Here is a 20,612-nt window from a genome sequence, read left to right on the forward strand (position 1 = left end):
TTAGTCATGTATTATGTATGTACTTGCTTTTCACTTTCACATGCCAATGTCCCCAATGACTTAAAGAACTTTTTTCCCATTATTCCTAACAGAACTGGCAAATACTCAAAAATCCACCTTTGCAACTAGTTACAGAATTTTTTTCTATTGCCATTCCAAACCATGGCCATGATTTCTCAACACAGATATATGAAACTGTCAAACAGCAACAACATGCATGTATGTAGAGGCAGATTTTAGAGACAACAGGCCTGAGCCATGCAATTTATTCCCAGAAGACAAGAATAATGATGGACGGTCAACCTTTCATTCTGAAACACAGAAAAACTCTACCATATGCTAGCATATGTTAAATATATTGCATTTCAACATATGTGTCAGCACCATAGCTTTATTTTTTGTTCACACATAGTACTTTTCACAGAATGTGAAAGTTGAGCATCCTATAATTAGGGTAGCAATAATAGGGCTTGTTTAACAAGACACACTACAAAGTACATATTATTCTATATCACTAACTTTGTTTTATAAGGTAAATTGAACATTTAAGACTTTACATTGGATATCAAAGCATATCTGATAGTATTTCAGAGACTAAAAGGTATTAAAATATTACATATTTCAATTTCTTTTCCTCAAGCTTTGCATAGGTACCAAGGATAATTTAATTCCTTTTTAGCTTTACTATAGAAAAACAAAACCGAACTGGAGAGTCCAAAGAAATGGAATTATCTATTTACTAGTACAACTCTGCACCAGCCAAAGGTCAAGACTGGTACTGATCAAGAGCTTGTCTTTTGTGAAACCTTATGTAATTTCTGCTTGCAATGTGAACAGTGATGTAGGAACAAGTAAGCTGTAGGTCAGGAACCACAGATAAGTTCAAACAATCTAGTACAGAACAAGTGCAACGTGTTTGAAGCTGTTACAGTGGACGAAGGCACTGAGTTCTTCAAATTTAGAACTGCATAGCTGCCTGCCTTTCTCTTTGCAATAACAAATTCTAAGAAAAAATTTCTGTGTATCATAATGAGATGTCTCCTCATGAAGTAAAAACAGATTATACCCTCCCTTCACATACTGTTCCTGGAAGAGATTCTTGACTAAACGTAGGAATAAATGGGAAAAAAACAATGCAGCTTATTGACCAAGACTGCCACAAGCCCGATGCTGTAAGGCTGCATACTCCTCTAAGTGAGATAATAGCAGTCAACGTGTTCAAGAGCACAGAACTGACTCCTGATACCAGTGTGTCAGTGTCTGTTTTATGGAATTCATGCTAGACAAGGGAGATGACAAAAAAACCCAAGTGTCTTGCTTATCCACCACTGGACAGTTTTCACTTTTATTAAGTATTCTTTGGTGTGAAAATTGCTAGTTTTCCTCAATACCGAATGAAAGGTGCATTCAGACTAAATAAAACATGCCTTGGTCTTAATAAAGTTACACATTCATTAGCTTTTGATGAATGCCTACAACCTTTCTCCCTACCCCACCTACACACACCTCCCATTATCTCCTTCAAGTACCTCTCGGCTCTAATCACAGTATTCTCAGTAATTAAGGTTTTGATTTAAAATTTGTCTAAAGCTGCCTGGAGAGATGTTCTGATTACCAGCCGAGCCTGATACACAAATGATTTGAGGATTTCCCTTGCTTCCTGGTGGAAATCTGTCAGCAAGTTTCAAGTTTTGATGCTAGTTCAAGTGATTTGGCCATGTGACAAGGATTTCTAATTCATTACTTCTGTTCATAGGCTTACACAGGAGAGTAAAATTTTCTACAGGGCAAATCCAGATGGTTTGCTTTCCAGCATGTCAGTCTTTGTATCTTCTCTTGGATTCTGCACACACTAGCAAGGTAGGAAGAGAAAACTAGATGGACAGTTTACTCTAGGAGATGGTATTCAGTACTTTGTAGCTGTCACATTACAGATTGACACCGGTTTAGTAATTAATTCCTTCCCTCATCAAATAAGGTGTCTTTTATAACTAGCACTGGCCAATCAGGTTTGCAGATATGAAATATACTTACAAAATACACATACAAATTAACTTGCATTTCTTATCTCCTCTAAATTTCAAAGCAATTGAGTCAAAAATGAAAAATCTTGCATACTCATGTCTCTAAATATCCTTGACCCTAGATGAAAGGAAAGGGTTTTAAAAAACAATTAGCGTAACTTAACCTTCCATGAGAGAATTCTATTACTTCTGTATTTTACACTTTGAAGTGCATTGTCATTTTAAAGTAGAACCTGCAGAGAGAAGACCCTTGAGAAAATAAAAGAAAAGGTGGTTATCATTAAAAGGCACTGACTGCCAAGGAAGTTGGTCATCTTGCACTGCAAGACTAAGGAGTTCATCTGTAAGTATAAATAGTCAGGAAAAGAGGCAAGAGCCAATAGCAAGCAGTGTACTTACGCCCCAGACAGATAACGTTACTTGATCTTACTTCAGTCTGTGATCATCATATCTTGGATACAGCTTCCAAATCTTTAGTTTTAGAAGAAACACTTTACTGGGATGCATCAAAAACTTCATCATAATAAATGTTTATGAAATTCTTCCTACTGCAGTAATAATGGTATAGCACCAAATAGTCCAGTCTGAAAAAGATAAATTACTAATACCAATCACCTCGGGAGAGAAAAAGAAGTATAGAAAGATTAGGACTGGATGGCATGAAAACAGGTTTTATCAAGAAAATTATTTGGTACTCAAAACTGGTTTACAACCAATATTAATATATTTGAATATCAAATAGTATATACTATTATATAATTCAAATATATTCAACTAGTTAATATTCAACACTAACTGCAGTATTATCTCACAAAATCACCAATGGTCAAGTACTCTCTGCTCCAAAAATATCAGACAATAGACAATTGAGAAAAGATAATAGTACTGACTAAAAGTATACTGACTACAGTACTGACTGGACCAGTTTGTGACTTTTAACATGTATGAAGTTCTAGCTGATCTGCCACACAGAACTTGTCACTGTTGAAGACAACCTTCCTTTTCTTACTTAACTTCAAAAAGAACAGGTGACAGGTCTCAGCTCCTCTAAGCTTTTCCCTAAAGACAAGACTGCCTATCCTTTGAACAGCTAAAACCAGAAAAGTGGGGAGAGCAGGGGAAATCAGTCCAAAAATACCACTTCCCCAGACAGTAAACCCGCCCAAGCTACCTAGGGCAATGACTCCCCACAGCAGAAGTCACGTTCTGAAGCACAGTGGTGGGAGAACATGGGCACTAAACATAACACCACTCTGGACATGGTGCTGGGCAGCCTTTTCTAGGTGATCCTGTTCAAGGGGTGGTTAGAACAAGAAAACCTTCAGAGTTCCCTTCCAACCTTCACCATTCAGTGATTCTGTAACAGACACTTCACAGACTCCAGGACCTACGTGAATACTGAACTGACACATCAGAATATGTAATGGTGACCAACAACATTGCAGAGTGCTTATCTTAGCTGGCAGCTGAGAGTAATGAAGCTAGCATAGCGTAAGTGCTTGCCCTGCTGATAGCACAGAAAGAGAACGTCTTCAGTAGCTGGACTTACCTTCAGTGCGACCTAATATAAAAAGCATTCAAAGAATGAAAGCTGTACAGCTCTAACAAAAATGCACTGTTAGTCACACCCTGGAAAATGGCTACCATACCTGATGTGGAATTCATTGGGCCACTTTGGAGCTAGCATGAACAAGAAAGACAGGGAAGAGATGGAGCAAGGGGATTATGACATATGGGCCAAGCAACACAGTAATTTCCGGAAATCTGTAGTTATCTTACTCTTCCAAGTCCTTTCTACAAAACAGTCTGCAAATGAAACTTTACAGTGGAATAGGTCTGTTCAGAAGAAAAATTGAGGCCTCAGATGTATACCTTTTTCTTTCTTTCAACAATACTGCAGCTGTTTGCTATCATAGCTATTGCTAGCACAACCAACTGCGCTTTTCCATACAGCAGACAATCTGCCGAACTTTTAAGGGTGTATCAAGGCGTCACTGTTAATGACTATATTAAATACACATATGTTCACTGCTAACAGTGAGATGTTATTTCTGGACCATTAAGTTTGGGGCCTCAATCTACACTTCCAAGCTTTCTCAAGAATAGAAGCCTAAATGTTTTAGCTTACGATATCTGTGAACATAAATGAACCAGAACTAAGTTTTATTCATTAAAAAGTTACGTAACCTAACTCCTGATGAACTATCCCAGCCTAGAATTACCATTCCTAAACCAAAAAGGGAACAGTAATAAACTTAAATTCTGCCTATAAATGAAGATAAGAACTGTATTATTGATAAAAATACAGTGTCTTTTAAAAGCTACATTGAAATAGGAAAAAAGCTGAATGAACTTTTAAATACTCACTTTAAGGTATTAGTACTTTGTTCTGAATTGACAGTTGGAAAACTCACTCGCTGCAAACTAAATTTTAGTATATTCCATATACTGAAGATTTACTTTGTTACACACGCAATCAGAAGTCTTAAAGTCTAATTCAGGGGTCCTCAAGCTATGGCCCACGGGCCAGATACGGCCCCTCAGGGTACTCAATCCGGCCCCTGGTATTTACAGAACCCCTCCGCACCCCCCAACCCCACCCCACCACCCCCCCCCGCCGGGGGTTGTGGGGAAAACCAAGCAGCCGCAGATGACCTCCTGCCACTTCATCCACGCGCTGGCCCCCTGTTTAAAAAGCTTGAGGACCCCTGGGCTAATTAATCTATCAGCCTAAAAGTGGCAGCTTTAAAGAGCGGATCAAATAGACTTCTCTTATAAAAACAAGGTGAAGGTTGCAAACTTCTAAAGCGAGGCAGTATTGCCAATAAGTCTCCTGCCCCAGGATACTTTTTTTAATATATAAACAATATGATAGAATATGTAAAAATCTGATTACTATTAGTAGTCACAAACAAATCATGCAATTAAGATTGCTCACATGTCGCAATCATACACTTTGTTTCAAGATATAGCATTATACCCACACAATTTTGTATGTCTGGTGAAGCATGCTGAAATTTTAATATCTCCTACCACCTCCTAGTTATTGGAAATCTGTATTTCAAAGTCCTGTACAAAAATATCAATTCTAGAAGTTCTGTTTACCCATGTACAGTTTAAAACTCCGTAACAGTAGGACTCATTTATACATTAGATGTCCCCCCAGAGAAAGGAATTCAGGACATAAACTACAGTATTTTTTATAAAGAAACCTTAAAGTATCAAGCATTTAAGAAAATACCACCGTCTTACTTCCACAGAACCTAGACAACCAACAACTCTCTAGGTTAGAACAGGTCTTCATTCAAAATCTGGAAATCTAAACACTCAAAATAGCTATAGGTAGAATAAGAGAAAGGGTTGTGATGGTATTACAGCAGATTATGAAAATAGGCATCAAATGAAGTTTTAAAGTGACATAATCATAAACTCTGTAAAGTCTGAGGTACTTGACAGGGTAGACATTAGCTTTCTATTTTAATTGTGATGTGCTACACATGTACTAATAGAATGTTTTATGTGGCTGATCAGATAAGGAAAAGAGGAGAATTTTCTAAAGAAAGAACCAAAAGAAATAACAATTATGGAACAAAGAGGAAAAGAATACTGTTAAGTGCACACTTTCAAACTGCAGCAGAGATGCTGGTGCAACTTCAGCAGTACTAACCAGAGGTGGACAGAAAGAGCTGGAAAATAAACCTGCAAAACCAAATTACTTCCAGGAGTTACCACTGGAGCAAGTTCACATCCAGGATGGCTTTACCCTGAAAAGCGTAGTTTCCCTAGTGGTAATGTAGTATCCCCTAGCAATCTCCCTATGGCAGAGCATGTACATTACAAGACAGGGCAAGAAACCACCTGAATTACGCTGCAACTCCACCCGAACATAAAACAAATTCAGAAACACAGTGCTTCTTGGTTCACTCAGAAAGTATTCATTGCCAGAAATACATTAAACATTTTTTTCCAATCCACACTACTTGCACAAATCGCTACTTTGGTATTTCATTACAATCAAATTATTAAGAACACCTCTAAGGTTAACAACTCTTCCTTAGAAAAATAAATTTAACTTCAATTTTTACCTTTACCTTGTGAGACATGACACTATTAGAAACTAATTATTGCTGAAGAATACTTTACATTTGCTAGACTCCCAGTTGCCCCATCATGGAGCACAAACATTTAACTTCTTTAGGGTAGGTTGTATTATTTACTAAGTCTGTAGAAAACACTGGACAATGAAAAAGCATATAGTAAGAACGCAAGAAGTAAAATATGAGAGGCATGAGCTTACCCTCTGTTAGGAAATAAAGCTATGCATGTGGAACTTTATGACCCTTCAGGAGCTTACCTTCTTTTTGTCCCTCATGGAACCCTTCCCTCGGACCATTATCTTGCATCCTGTTTCTGCCTCAAGCTGTTTAGCTGTTAGTCCTCTCGGTCCAAGGATTCTTCCAACAAAGTTAAACTGGGGGGAGGGGGGGGGGGGGGGGGAGGGGGGAAGAAAAAGATTATTTCCATAAAAGCATATCAACAAAATTACTTGCAAATTTAAAAAGATGTATTTGTCTTTAAATTATCTTTAAGAGTTTATTAGTCTAGAACACTAAATACCTGCAGTCAAAGAATGAGTTAAGTACTCTTTCCTGACTTTAGATACCTATGTGACCCTTACTTTGAGGGATACAGGTTTTGGGTGAAAACAGGATTTTCAGTTTAACATCCGGTATTCTAGGGCAGTCATAGTCCTAATTTCCTCCTCATTAAGTTGTACAAGCTCTTTATAGAAAGCACAAACGACTTTCCCTCACCACTAACATGACCAGACATGCTCATTAGTAGTCTAACAATGTGCATCACACCACAGGAACACACAGGTCTGGCTGCATGACCAGACACGTGCACAGCTTCCCTGTGGCAGGACTGAGGGTGCCAGGGGCACATCCAGTCCCATCATGGCACAAGGCCTTCAGGAAAGACCTCCAGGCCCACTGTCCCTGCCAACAGCGAAGGAGCCTGTAGAAAACATTCTTTTTCACCCTTCCATGCTGTTCTGGTGGGCTCAACCTTGACAGCACACTGCTGGCTGGCCACCCACATCTACAGAGGTTTTACCTACCTATGCCATAGCACTTCTTTCACAAAAATACCTGAGACTTGTTACACATTCAGTTTGGGTTTCAAGGTCAACATTTCTGGGAAACATTGTATTTACCATACATAATATATAGAATGTGTGTGTGTCTAATACGCATATATGTGTATACAGCAACAGATGACAAGAGCATGACATTTTTCGTAAGCTGTATTCTTGCTCAGTTGTGCATACAAATAGAGCAAGTATGTCATGTTTAATTGGCTAACTTCACTATCAGCAGACAACTCCCTGCCTCTGCTTAACACAGTAATACTGGCACTTAGCCATACATAACATTATTTCCTAGTTATTTTCAAGTGTTTTTTCCCTTTCATTATTTACAATCACACACTCTGAAAATTATGACACAAATAACAAAAACACTAAGTGAAGGTAGCATTAAGAATATATAGCAGTACTCTGTGACAGCTACAGTGCAAAGATGAAGCACCAGGCTCAAAAGATACACAAACCTAGAAATTTCAGACTTGAAGATTAAATTCAAAGAAGATAATCAAAGAACAGAAACACTGTCGTAAGGACAGAAGTCTGGGTATTTCAGATCCTAGTAAACAAAGCCATTCCATGGAATTATAAGAAAGTTGTTGGCTTTCATCTCCTCAGCTAATTAAAACTGGGTTTGAGTACTACAACTCAACATATTCAAAATCCTTATCAAACTGCAAAGACCAGAAAACATTTAGGAGTGAGCAGAAGTTATAAACACAAGCATATTAAAGTTCTTCGACAAAAATACTTGTGTTTCACAATGGCAAAACTGTTCATAGGGAAGATAAACTCCCAAAATTATTTAGTATTCCAAGCTCAAAAAACAAAGACATATTGATATCATGAAGTCCAAATCATCTGTCAGGGGGGTGGGGTGGGGAATATTAAAGGTACTTCTGAATCACAGGAAATTAAGGAAGATTCACTAAGACTACATAAAGCAATGAAACAGCTACAAGTAATAAAGTTCAGCCTTGAAATATTATCAAAATCCTGCATTTGCTACACTATTCATATTTAATACCAAAGTCATACCACTATTACTTAAACAGCATCTTACTTGCCTTTCTCCACAACCATACTTCCTGCACACTACATCTTTAGGTATCTATCCCATTCTGCTGGTAAAGCTAAAATAATATTGCAAACCTGAGTTTAAACCACTCTTCTAACCAACACACAAGGTGACTAGCATTACATTTTTTATCTCCCAAGAAAAACAGCAAGCAGCCTCTAATATTTTATGAAGTTGGATCACGATTGAAAGAATAATCAAATACTAAGATAAGATGATTTGGATAAAAGTTAAATAGAACAATTATGATACTAAGAAAAAAAGCAGGACTTTGTATTACTCTCAAGCTTGCAACTTTGTTCATGTTGTCTGAACATAATTTAGAATTGTGGCTTCTATAGTTAAGAAATTACTGACTTAAACTGCAACACATTCCCTCAAATGTTATGCCAGTTTCTTTTCCAGCTACTCCCAGAATACTGTCCTTATAAAGAGTTTTCATAAATTGTTCCAAGGTAGCTCAGCCCCCTGCCTCTTCATTCTAAACTGTATGCATTGGCACCTTGATCCTTTCTGGATAGCTGTTCTTTTTAAAACTCCTGACCATTCTTAACTCTGTCGGGCACTCCAATGTGTTCATTTCTTAAAGCAGGATGCCTGGACGAGGCAATACTTCAACTAAGACCTCAAAGTTAAGTTAGCCAGAATCTTATCTTACACACTGCATTCCTATTAATACATCCCAGCCTCCTCTTTCCCTCCCCACAAAAATCAGGTTTTACATTTAGTTCAACATTTGTTGACCCCACATACTCTCCTCCATTACCTCTATCTTGCTGGTTTTCCCCAGTTTTGTATTCATATGCAACTTTCATATCTCACTACAACAACATATTGCTCTGCATTTGTGTAATCAATTCCACATTGTTGACTTCAGGCATACTTATTTCATGACAGATTTGACTTTTAATTCCATCTTTAAAAGCATTTAGTATGACTTAATTATTTGCTAAGTGTACTTTCTAGCCCACTAACCAAGTAAATCTTGAATGTGTTAAGAGATCCAAGCTGAAAGAGAGCTCCACAAGACCCGACCCAAGGTGCAATCCTAACTAAGTCCTCAGTAAAGAATTATAATTTTAGCCAATTACTGCTTTAATAAATGATTCCTAAGCTTTTGTACTCATGCGGATCACTGTCAGGTATTAAGTTCATCAGACAAGTGTCTCAAAGGCCTAGCTGAGAACTCCATAGGAAAAAACAATTCTGATTCTCTTGTGAAGGGACTAGGTAGCAAAAGTAGTAACCAGCAAGCCACAACTCAGGTACACTGTGTAGACTAAGCCTTCTTATTGGACGGTCTCAAAAGTTTTATCATAATCCAGTTATATCTGCAACTACTGCCTTCTCTCACTTGCCAGGCCAACTAGATTATCAAACAGAAACAAACTGGAACCAGATACATCTGACATTCAGAAGACCATTCTTAGCACATTTGATTCAAGATTTCTCACGCTCTCATACTCTTGCCCAGTGGCACTCCTCTTAATTACCTTGTGTTTCCCTACAAATAACACACTTGTGTTCAGGAATACTGCTTGTCCTAACATTTGTATGGAGACAAAGCTAAGATTATTTCCCTATAAATTCTTACAGCTTGTCTCACTGTGCACTTGTCTCATCTTCTAGGACTCATGTTACGCCCAGTGAGTTGCGGGAAAATAAAACAGCAGTGGTTCACAAATCAGTTGGACCAATTTAAGACTGTGTTACTTTGAATGTATCCAACCTCACAAATGCTGGAATTAGAGAATGTTAAAAATCAAGCAGAAGCAACCCATGCTAAGATTAACTGCTTCTACATCAACAATACAGAAAAAGCAATCAAATACTTAATTTTCCTTCATCAAGGCAGTCACTCTTCCCCAAAAACTAATGTATCTCAATACTAAATATATTTTTGTGTCTAACATTTTCACTTGTAGTACTTCACAACTATTTTCATGAGTTTTTTTATGAGAGTAAAACTAAGTTTTATTTTTATATTCTTAAATCCTCCTATATAAACTCAGAATTAGAACTCAAGAAACAACCTTCAGAAGAACCTATTTGTAACATGCAGAAACACAAAAACATCCTATGCACCACCTAGAATCCTTTACATTTTAAGAACAATGAAGGGAACTGGGAAGTACACAACACTAACAATATTCATAAAAAGCCATGAATTAGAATGTCAAGTGGAGCTCAGGTGCTGAAGGTTTTTTGCTAAAGTTCCAACCAGTTACATGATGTTGCTGCTCTCCGTTCTCTGCCTGTCTTCTCTGCATCATCACTCCCATTGCCTTAAGTTTGATAACCTTACAAGCTTGAAGTTTCCAGCATGTACAAAACACACACCAACAAGATCCTGTAGTAAGACATTTGTTGCCTTTCTTCAAGAAGATGCTTAAAACACATTCTTAAGCAAAGAGACAAAAGGATCTTTGTTACTGAAGTTAAAGCAGAAACAAACGTCTTAGGAAAAATGTTGCTCTAAATCCTAATGATTTCACCTACTCTGGGATATTAATGATTACTCTGTAGCAACTGATGCGCCCAAGAGCTGAAAAAAAAATTTTATCTGGTGTCCTACCTAAAAAGTCCACCGCCACATCAGAAATTCCCTGAAAAAAACAGCTTATATTCCATATACATAAAACAACTATCTCCCAGGCAGATCAACCAGGACCTCCATCCAAGAATAAAAGCAGTAAAGGAAAGCAAGAATGAACTATGCTAAAGCCTTAAAGCTGCTGATTAATAAGAGGTTGCAAAGAAGTGTGCCCGATTTTTACAGTCTATGGGAAATGTAATGTTTAAGAAACTTTCTATGCAAGTTAAAATCTGAGGAATTTAAGGGACTTCAGTAGTACTAAATTTCTTATTATTATTGTGCCTTTCATATTTTGTGTTTTATATGGACATGGAAGCAAGATATAACAAGATCTACTTTACTGCTGGAAAAGAACTTGAAAAAATCTGATTGGATTCAACTATCCAAATCTAGGAAGAAAGAACACAAGCAAATGCATATGGTTAAACTATTATTTTGTTCAATTAAAAACCAATTTGTTCTACCATCTTATTAGCAAATGTTCCAATGATTTACTATACATTGAATTTGCAGAGCTAGTTACTTCCACTGGCAAAAAGCCAAAACAAGCTATTTTTAAAGTCTACTTCAACTTCAGGAAATCAAGAAAAGTCTCAGAAAGCTTACATGTTCCTCAGATACAGTACATATTTGAGTACAAATGTTTTATACACAGGCTAATTATTATTTTAAGGAAAATCACAGGAAAACTTCAGTAGATCCTCACTATACCAAAACCAAGAGACGCTCTATGCTTCATGTTGAGTTTAACTAAGAACACTTGGAAGACAATAATAAACATTTAAATTCACCAAAAATTGTAAACACACAAGAGCCCTTTGATCTTGTGGATCTATCAATAACCCACAACAAATGCTTTGCAATATGCCTATTTTGTTGTGATCTGGCATTTGGTCACACATTCCGATCTCCAACTTAGAAAAAAACACAAATTGTGTGAATTCCTTAAAAAAAACACCACCGTAATTCCTACAATTGAGTACTTGTAACCATAAATGTCCACACTTTATGATATTTAATTCTTAACTGCCTGCAGAAATGAGCTTCAGTATAGTTATGCCATACACGAAAACATGTTCTCCATTTTGAGAACACCTTTACACATCATTCAGTTTGGTTTTTTTTAACTGTTACAGGTCAAAAACTTCGCACTTCTACATCATTTAGAAAGCAGCTTAGCCCTTCCCTTACTCATGTTTTTTTCCAATTACAGTATTTTATTTTACAGTTCAGTTAAGTGTTAGACATAACTGCCAGCTGTAAGTGGATTTTCATGAAGACAGAAAATTGTACCTCATAGTCACCTTTCCCATACCCAATTCAGCTTTCAGATTGTGTATTAACACATTAAACTAAAGCATCTCAAAAATGTGGTTCAAATTGTCCTGGTGTTTTAGTTTGCTTTGTAGAAATGAAGAGCAGCACTTCCTGCTCACTTCATTTTCATTTGCTTTTCTTTACCAAATAAAAAGCTGCTGAAGACCAAGACTCTGTATGGTTCAACTTTTAAAATATGTCAAGGTTAAGAAGCAATTGAAAACTGCATGTTTTAATGGAGAACATCCGGTAATTTTATCTTAAGCAGCAATGCTGACAGACAGTTTAGTCATTTTGGAGGGAACCTTCTATGTCTTCAGATCATAACGGTCGTATTCCAAGCCCATTTTGGAGATAACTTAATCTGACAGACTTACAGGCTAAAGAGCTAACTGTGGAAATAAAGTAATGAAGAGACACGTAAGAACTGCAGCTAGAAGAAAAAGGCATCCAAAAGGAAGTGTGATGAATGTATATCACACTCACAATGTTATTTGTTAAGTGTGAGTACTCTTTGTGAGCAAGATTAACATTCCACCACAGTATTAATAAATTTCTTAAAGCTACAATTAAATTTGAGTACTTATATTCATGCGTGGTTTTGATGAAGAAAAGCAGTTAATACATTTAATTGAAACATTTATATGCAATCTTAAATTGGCAATACTACTGTAGCAGATTAAAAAATAGCACTAGCTGACAAAACATGTCATAAATACTCAAAAGACAAGGCTCTGAACCCAAAACAAGCTTTCACTGGCCCACCAGAATTAGCAAATTTGGGATTGTTTTTATCATCAACTCCTTTTTAAAGGAACATTGTTTTATGATACTGGTAATACTTATATTTCCATAAAGTATTTTTGCATTCATTAGAAATAGCTTGAATTGCTTTAAGATGAATTTTAGACAAACATAAAGATTAGATACACAGCTGAGATTTTTTTGAAAGCCAGTAACTTGAAACAAGAAAAAAATTACTTGAGGTACTGGAAAACAAAATGTAGGACATTAAAACTTAAGAAGATATAATATACTTTCAGTTAGGGTTTAGTTTTTAAAGAAAACAAAATTTGTAGCATAATATTACAGATAGGTAGCTTTGAGATTACTCTCTCAGAAATTTGAACTAAAACATCTTACAGGAGAACAGAAATAAATGGGTGAATTACTTTCTCTTACACTGAATGTACTTTCTAGCAGTAACATTTTCCAGTATTTATTCAATTAATATATCATGACCCAGTTTCACAATGACAACTTTGTGACAAAGTTGGTTTGGGTTTTGGTGGGTTTTTCTTGGTTTCCCGCCCCCCCAAAGGCAGATGTAGTAATGCATATTTATGTACACATATATATACAAACACACCCATAGACATACTTTTAAACGAACACTTACACCTAAATTATTTTTTCTTCACTCAAAATATCCATGAATAAATTTGCCACAGTAAGATAACAGCCGGAATTTATTAAAGATTTAGCCTCTCATTGCACATTTACAGCCCCCTCCATTTCTTCAGCCAAAATATTTCTTTCAAATACTTATACAGAAAATGATACCACTAGATTATTGATAGGTGGTGATAAAGGAAGTAGAAAGCCTCTTTTTCTGTAAGTGGAAAATCTCAGACATATTTAACGCCTTAATTATTTCCAGTGATTCAACACCACACTCATCACAACAGAAAACAGCTACATAGCTTTTGTTGAAGAAAAGCAGTAATAAGTACCACCAAATAAAAATAAGTGCATCATATACACAGTTTACTCAGCAACCACACCATCAACTGAAAACAAGGAATGAGAAGTTTACATATACAGCCACTTGTATACATTTAAGAAACCAAGTGGGAAAAGTATAGTGTTTCAGGAATAAAAATTTTGAAATTGACAAAACTTTCATTAACTGCATTAGCACGTATTCTGAGGATTAAATATGCTTCTGTGGAATTTGGCAAGTGTCTTGCATTGTTAAGAAAAACAAACTATCTGATGAGATTTTACAGGGAGAGGAGGCTGACAAAACAGATGGGGGATTTACCATTGTCAATACAGTGAACAGAGACAATAGTAACCACATACAGAAGTTACTTTATACATACAGACTAACTTTAGGTATTTGTTAAGACTGCTAGTAACAACAGTGAAGTTGTTTCCTTAAGTCCCTCCCAAAAAAACCCGCTGGTAGTAAAAGAGAGGCTGCAGATGACAACGCATGAGAAACATTCCCTTCGTCCCTCAAAACAGCATGTTTTCTAAGCAAAATAACCAAGCGAATGCCAAAGTACCTATGTAGTGAATACCACCATGACACGGATAATCTGCATATGTCAAATATAACCACTTACATTTGCTGGGTATATTTGACATACACCATCCTAATACTATAATCAAAGTTAAATGAGAACTATTCAAGCATTTAAGCAATGAAGTTCAGAAATGCTGTTCTGCAACAAACTTAATGCATATAAATTATCATGATATAATCTCTTCATCACAACACAAAAATAAAACCATTAAGGTGTCTGAGAACAAAATACAGAATATCAACCCTCAGAAAATTAACGTCTGTCCTATTTGCAATTAGATACTTTTGTGTTGGATAAACAAAACCAAAACCTCTAGCACACCATTTGAAATACCTCTAAGATTACTTCAAGTGTGAGAACATAATGCCTGATATTTAATGAAAGGGTCATTACAGCTGCAAGTATTTAAAGTAGTTCAAATTCTCTTAAAATGCTGAATTGTCAAAAAGAAAACAGCAAAATCTTTATTACTGGTGAAAAAGACACAACTAAAAGATTTTTCTTAGTTTAGAAAATTGCCAAGCATCATTTTCCACACCTTATTCACTAAAACTGGTTCCATCTTTGTTTAGTATATCATATACCTTTCTAACACAGATTATGGGGAATTTTTGGGGTGTTTTGGTTCCTAATTCAGTTACCATAATCACTTTTCAACATCAAAGCCAGAGATTAACTCACTTTGTTATGGGAAAGAACTGAAAATTATTGTGGAATAAGACAAGCTTAGTCTACTTAAACTTCTGTAAGTAAAATATTCATTATTGCAAAAATAAAGGCTAAGAAAATAATTGTAATATGTTACTAAAACATACAGTATTTTTGCAGCAGGAGAAAAAAGTTAACATTCCATAGTCTGAAGTCTGTGATACACTATACAAAAATATCAGCATCCAGAGAAATATAAAAATAACATGTTAGTGCAGCTGTTCTGCGCGTTACAAGACTCAGGTTACACTGAAAAAACTCAGCTAGTAACAAAGAATAAATGAACTCCCTCCATACAAACACCTCCACCTATTGCTCTTTCCCAGATCTACATTTAACCTGGATGTTACATAATGCAGGTATTGTAGCATTTTTGGTAACATTTTAAGTTCCTTTACATTAGACTTCATTTCTTTTCCGCACAGCTTCTTAAGTCAATTGTGACACTACAGATTCCATGGGATCTCCAGACAAAAGAAAGATCTCCAGAATGCTTTTCAAGCTCACTAGTGAGCACTATTTGGGGCAGGGGTGAACACGTTAAACATCAGACCTAAGTACAGGGGTATTTATACTGCACGGCATCATGAGTCAGTCCTCCTCCATGCTGTTTAACCTCTTACCTCACCTCATCTAAAAAGCTAGTAAAATGGCATTAGTACAATTTAAACAGTGAACAGTTAACATTATGTTCAAAATTAAAATCCCTTGAATGAACACACATATGCTGCAAGCCAGTTGGCTCAACAAAACTGAGCATAATATTTAGCATTTGTTGGCCAGTTAGTAAACAGACCTTGCGTACATAGAGATTGCACACAGTCTTTTAATGAGAAATGTTGATACAGATATATCTGTTTTCCAGAAAAGCTTTAATAATAAGACAGTAAAGAATTCATTCTCCTTCTCCCTCTGAAATTAAGACTTTCACCCCTTTGTCTTGGGTATCAGCAATACACACTTTTATGATTTCAAGGACGGATTACTACGATTAACAGTTTGGTGTAGTTTAAGAACTTCTTGTTTATTACTGTTTCTTACTAATGAATTTCTCTAAGTAACATTAAAACAGGTGGTAAAATAAATAAGAACTTTCAGGAATTCTTAATACTAACGATCAGGATTTTTCTGTTTATTTTTTTTTTTCACTTAAAAAAATTAATTCTATTAGTTACAAGAACCACAAGTATAATGTTTTCCAAAGGTTAACCCTGAACCCTACTGAATTATAAAATTCTCTTTGCTAGTACCTATATTCCAGCAACATAACATTTTATCACAAACTAAAAACTGCTTCAAACTGTGTTCTGGAATACGTCAAAATAAACAGCACACAATGTCATTTTGGATAGAAAACTGAGGTTGCTTTAATTGGGTGATAAATTTTAATAAATATATTGCTTGCTTGCTACAATAGCACTGCTTTATAAAACAATTTTGGTTTTAAACAGTTAAAGCCCCAAGACAGCACAGTAACATTAAAGAACATCGTAATCTTAAAATAAAAACATCAACTTATTCCATTTAAAGAAGCCACAATTCTGTAAGGTTAGTTTTATTGCTACAGTTGACTTGACAATTACTATATACATTTGTTTCTGACTGAGCAGAGTATCAGTCACTGCTGATCATTCAAAAAGCTCACAATCTTTTTCTGATCACTGCATATGTAAACTAGACAAACTGGATTATCCATGTGATGTCAATAAAATACAGTCTTTACTCAGCAGACTGCATACTAATGCTTAAAATGCTCCTTTAAAAATAGCAAAAAATAAAAATGCATTTAAAAGTATAGCTGGGATTTAGAATGAATTACTAAGTCCTCTAAATCCATATTATTCACCTCTAATAACCTCTGTGCTGGAGGCTTTGAGAGCTTGTTTAACTGAGAAACAGCTTTACAAACTCCATGTAAATACAACGCATCAGATCTATGAACAAGGAATAAAAGAAAAAAAATGAGGCTAGCTTTCCAGGTCACTTTAATAATGGTAATAGACTTTTCTTTAATAAAGGAAAAAGAACTCCCAGAGGAGAGATATGGGACAAAAAAAACCCAAAAAAAAGAGTAAAAAAATACCCAACACACACACTGAAGTACATAACTTTTTTCTCCAAATTTTTAACTTGCATTTTATAAGGGAACCTGAGTAAATTATCAAGTGTTCAGATTAAATACTTGCTGTTTCATTCAATGTTCAAATTTGTTAGTAAAATGTTACTACAGTAGCTAGAAATCTAAATAGCACTTAAATTTTTGCACAGATATTCTAACACACATGACAGAAGAAACTCCACAGTAGCCAAACCTAGTTAACTGAATGCATCACAGAGAAGCCAGCGTACTGTTTCCATTGTTATCTGCCTGAACTAGGTATCTGTCAGAACTCATTATCAAAATGTAGACATAAGAATTCAGGATACAGTAATTCCTGAACATCAAAAAATCAAAATCTTCAAAATATATTTCTCTTGTCATCTAGTGTACCAACATAATTTTCATCCACGTATGCAACAACAAAATATAACTCAGTTTAAAAAAATGGTAATCTATTCTTCGGCTCTGCGGGGCAGAAGATTCTGCCCTATTTTAAAAAAACAACAACTGTGTTATCAATGGCAGAAAAGATAAAAAGAAAAAAATTTATATGTTAACACAAAGATAGTATCTGGCACTGTTTTGCCAGATTAGCTGCAGCTAACTAACATCATTTATTAACAAATTCTTTGGCTAATTTGAAGGTTATTTTATCTAACAGTATACAAAAAAATTAAATATCCTAATGACAAGATTTGAAAAATTACATATCTAACTGATACTCAATTCACTTATCTAAAATTAACACAAACATTTATGCCAAGATATTTACCATTTAGTTTAAAATTCAGTGATTGCTAAGGAGTTTTACTGTCCCAGGATTGTGTAAGGATCTTTTTTTTTTTTTCCCCTTCATTTTTCTGTAGCAAATTCATATCATCATATAATTTTGGCATTACATAATATAGCCTTCAGATAAAAACTTGAAGACAATGCAAACAAACCAAAAGAGAAATCTACATTTTTTTGGGAGAATGAATGGTACTACTGCCACCATAAAGAGCTTAAATTATATTTTCGAATACTTAAGAAACTTCAAAAACCTTCCAGAACTTGCAACGCTCAAGTTGCTTTAAACTGAAACAGATCAACAGACTAACAAGTTTTAGGAAATTAATTTCAGAATAACTCTTAATTACTGTCTTCTAACAAAAAACAATAAAAGCTGTGTGCTTCTAGTTTTTACTGCACAGAATTAAATAATCACTTGGAAAAAAGCTGATCTTATAAACAAACAGCACTTGCATTAGATAGAAGGATTAAAGGCAAGTTTATATAAATTAGCTACGATTTTGCTGATATTTATTATGATATTTTTGTATAAAGTATTCAATAAGTAATACTTGCATTGACCTAAACAACTGACAGAATTCAAAACAGATCCTCAAAGGGGTGCCATGCTAATTCAAAAGGTAACCAACACTATAAATGGTATCATCTACTGAATGCCAGAGAAGATTTTCAAATTACTATATAGCTCCACAGCCATAAATCACTCTATACAGAGGTATAGACAAAAAAAGTAAATCTGACTAAACACAATACATCAAATTCCCTGAGCAAAGCTCAAATCTGACTAATCTCTCTTTTACTCAAGGTCTGAAAACCTTATCATTTGATAATATCTGGTGTATCATCATGCTACATACAAGTCCACCTGAAATTTCATGTACCTATTTTAGTACTCCCCATAGAAAAGATAAACCTCATGCCACCGTATCAGATTATGCTGCTGGCACAAGGAGCCTGCCCACATTTAAGAGGAAATAAATGGTGAAGTCGTCCTCTCCACTAAAGGCTTAGGATGGAACAATTTCAGTCTCTTCAGCCCACAGCTTCTTTCAGAGAAAGGTTGAGCCCATTCTTTCTCACCTATTAAACTGGGCAGTGGGTGGGTGTGTGCCCTTAGGGTGCCCCACCAGCACAGACACCACAGACATGAAAGAGAGGACAAAAAGGTTTGTTCATTACTAGTTTACCTGCTGAGAAGCCATAAATGAGATTTTGCTTTTCACTTCTTTTTGGGTCAACCGATGGCTGTAAAGCCAAGAGAAACAATAAAGTTTGGGTTCAAGAACTGAACAAGTTCTTGAAAGAAACAGCAGAAACCTCAATCAACTAGCAGCAGCAAACAAGATCAGGCAGGATTAATCTTCTAACTAAGGTGCCGGACTCATTACATTTTAACAGCCTTTACTGCATGTAAAAGAACGAGATGCAGTTACAAGCTGCATCTTAAATATGAGGTTTTTAGGCAATTAAACACTGATTTTTTGCAAACATTAACTTCTATTTTGAAAATTATCAAATATCAAATTACAGTTAAATCACGATACTCTTCTACATCTCTAGTAAAAGAGAGGATTAAGATACATGAGTATTTATACTATTCGAGAGCATTCATGATTTCATCTATTACAAAAATAAACGGTTTTTCCCCTCAATGAAGTACTAAACTGCAAGGTACTTAATCAAGTATCAAAAATTTTCCAAAGTGTCCCATTAAGGAACAAGAAAACATTAAAAGAACATTACTGCAGAATCACCTAACAAACTGCTTGAATCAAAAGTAAATTACTTTTTTTAAAAAAAACCTGTCTTTAGACAGCAAATTATGTATTTCTTTTTGCACAGAAAAAGCCATGGAAAACTGCAAACTAGTTTTATAAAACTATTTATACAAAATTAAGAATTTTATGTTACTAATAAAAGCACTCTTTCGAAGTTTGTCCTTCCAAACTCTTTAACCTTCTCTGTCACTAGGGCTGACTGATAAGCCACCAGCTGTTTTTTTTCTTCCTTGTGCTACAATGCATTCTCTTCCTTTTTAAGGCTACTATACTGAAGCAACAAACAGCAGGACTTAAGCCAGCTGCTAGAATGTCACAAAACTATATATTTAGCTCCCATCTCATTTATTGCCATCCCTCAGTGTCGACCATTTAGTGTCCCTTTTGCTCCAGTCTACTGACAGTCCTTACTGAGCTGACATGGTGGGCTGGATCAGAAGCCAGGAGGTAGATGAACACGGAACAAAGCAGAGACCTTATCAGTTATGAGAGACAAAAGCCATGTCTTGTCAAATATACTCAAGGTGAAAAATGTTTTGGGGTTATCCGCACCCACGCCCCCCATTTCTGATCTCATTTTCACCATTTATAAATTATGTAGTAGTTTATACAAACATTAATTTCAGATCTTTAGCAAAACAACAATTTGTCATTTCAGTATTATTCTATCTCACCTAGTAAGACAGAAATCCTCCTGTTTGTACTATATTAATTTGTACTATTTGCTTCACTTTTGCTTTCTTAAAGCTTTTCATACATA

At 35.5% G+C, this 20,612-nt stretch overlaps 1 protein-coding gene across 9 annotated transcripts in view; it reads right to left on the reverse strand.

The window, feature by feature from the left end:
• The window catches only part of QKI (QKI, KH domain containing RNA binding), a 159,399-nt gene that overhangs the window by 89,615 nt on the left and 49,172 nt on the right, over positions 1–20,612 (reverse strand). For all 9 annotated transcript variants that reach the window (XM_056343575.1, XM_056343573.1, XM_056343572.1 and 6 more), the window contains exon 3: positions 6,379–6,495. In XM_056343575.1, the coding sequence (XP_056199550.1) occupies positions 6,379–6,495 (117 nt within the window). The remainder of the gene's footprint in view (positions 1–6,378; positions 6,496–20,612) is intronic.

Source organism: Falco biarmicus, chromosome 6 (assembly GCF_023638135.1).
Source record: "Falco biarmicus isolate bFalBia1 chromosome 6, bFalBia1.pri, whole genome shotgun sequence".
In the NCBI taxonomy this organism is placed as follows: Eukaryota; Metazoa; Chordata; class Aves; order Falconiformes; family Falconidae; genus Falco; species Falco biarmicus.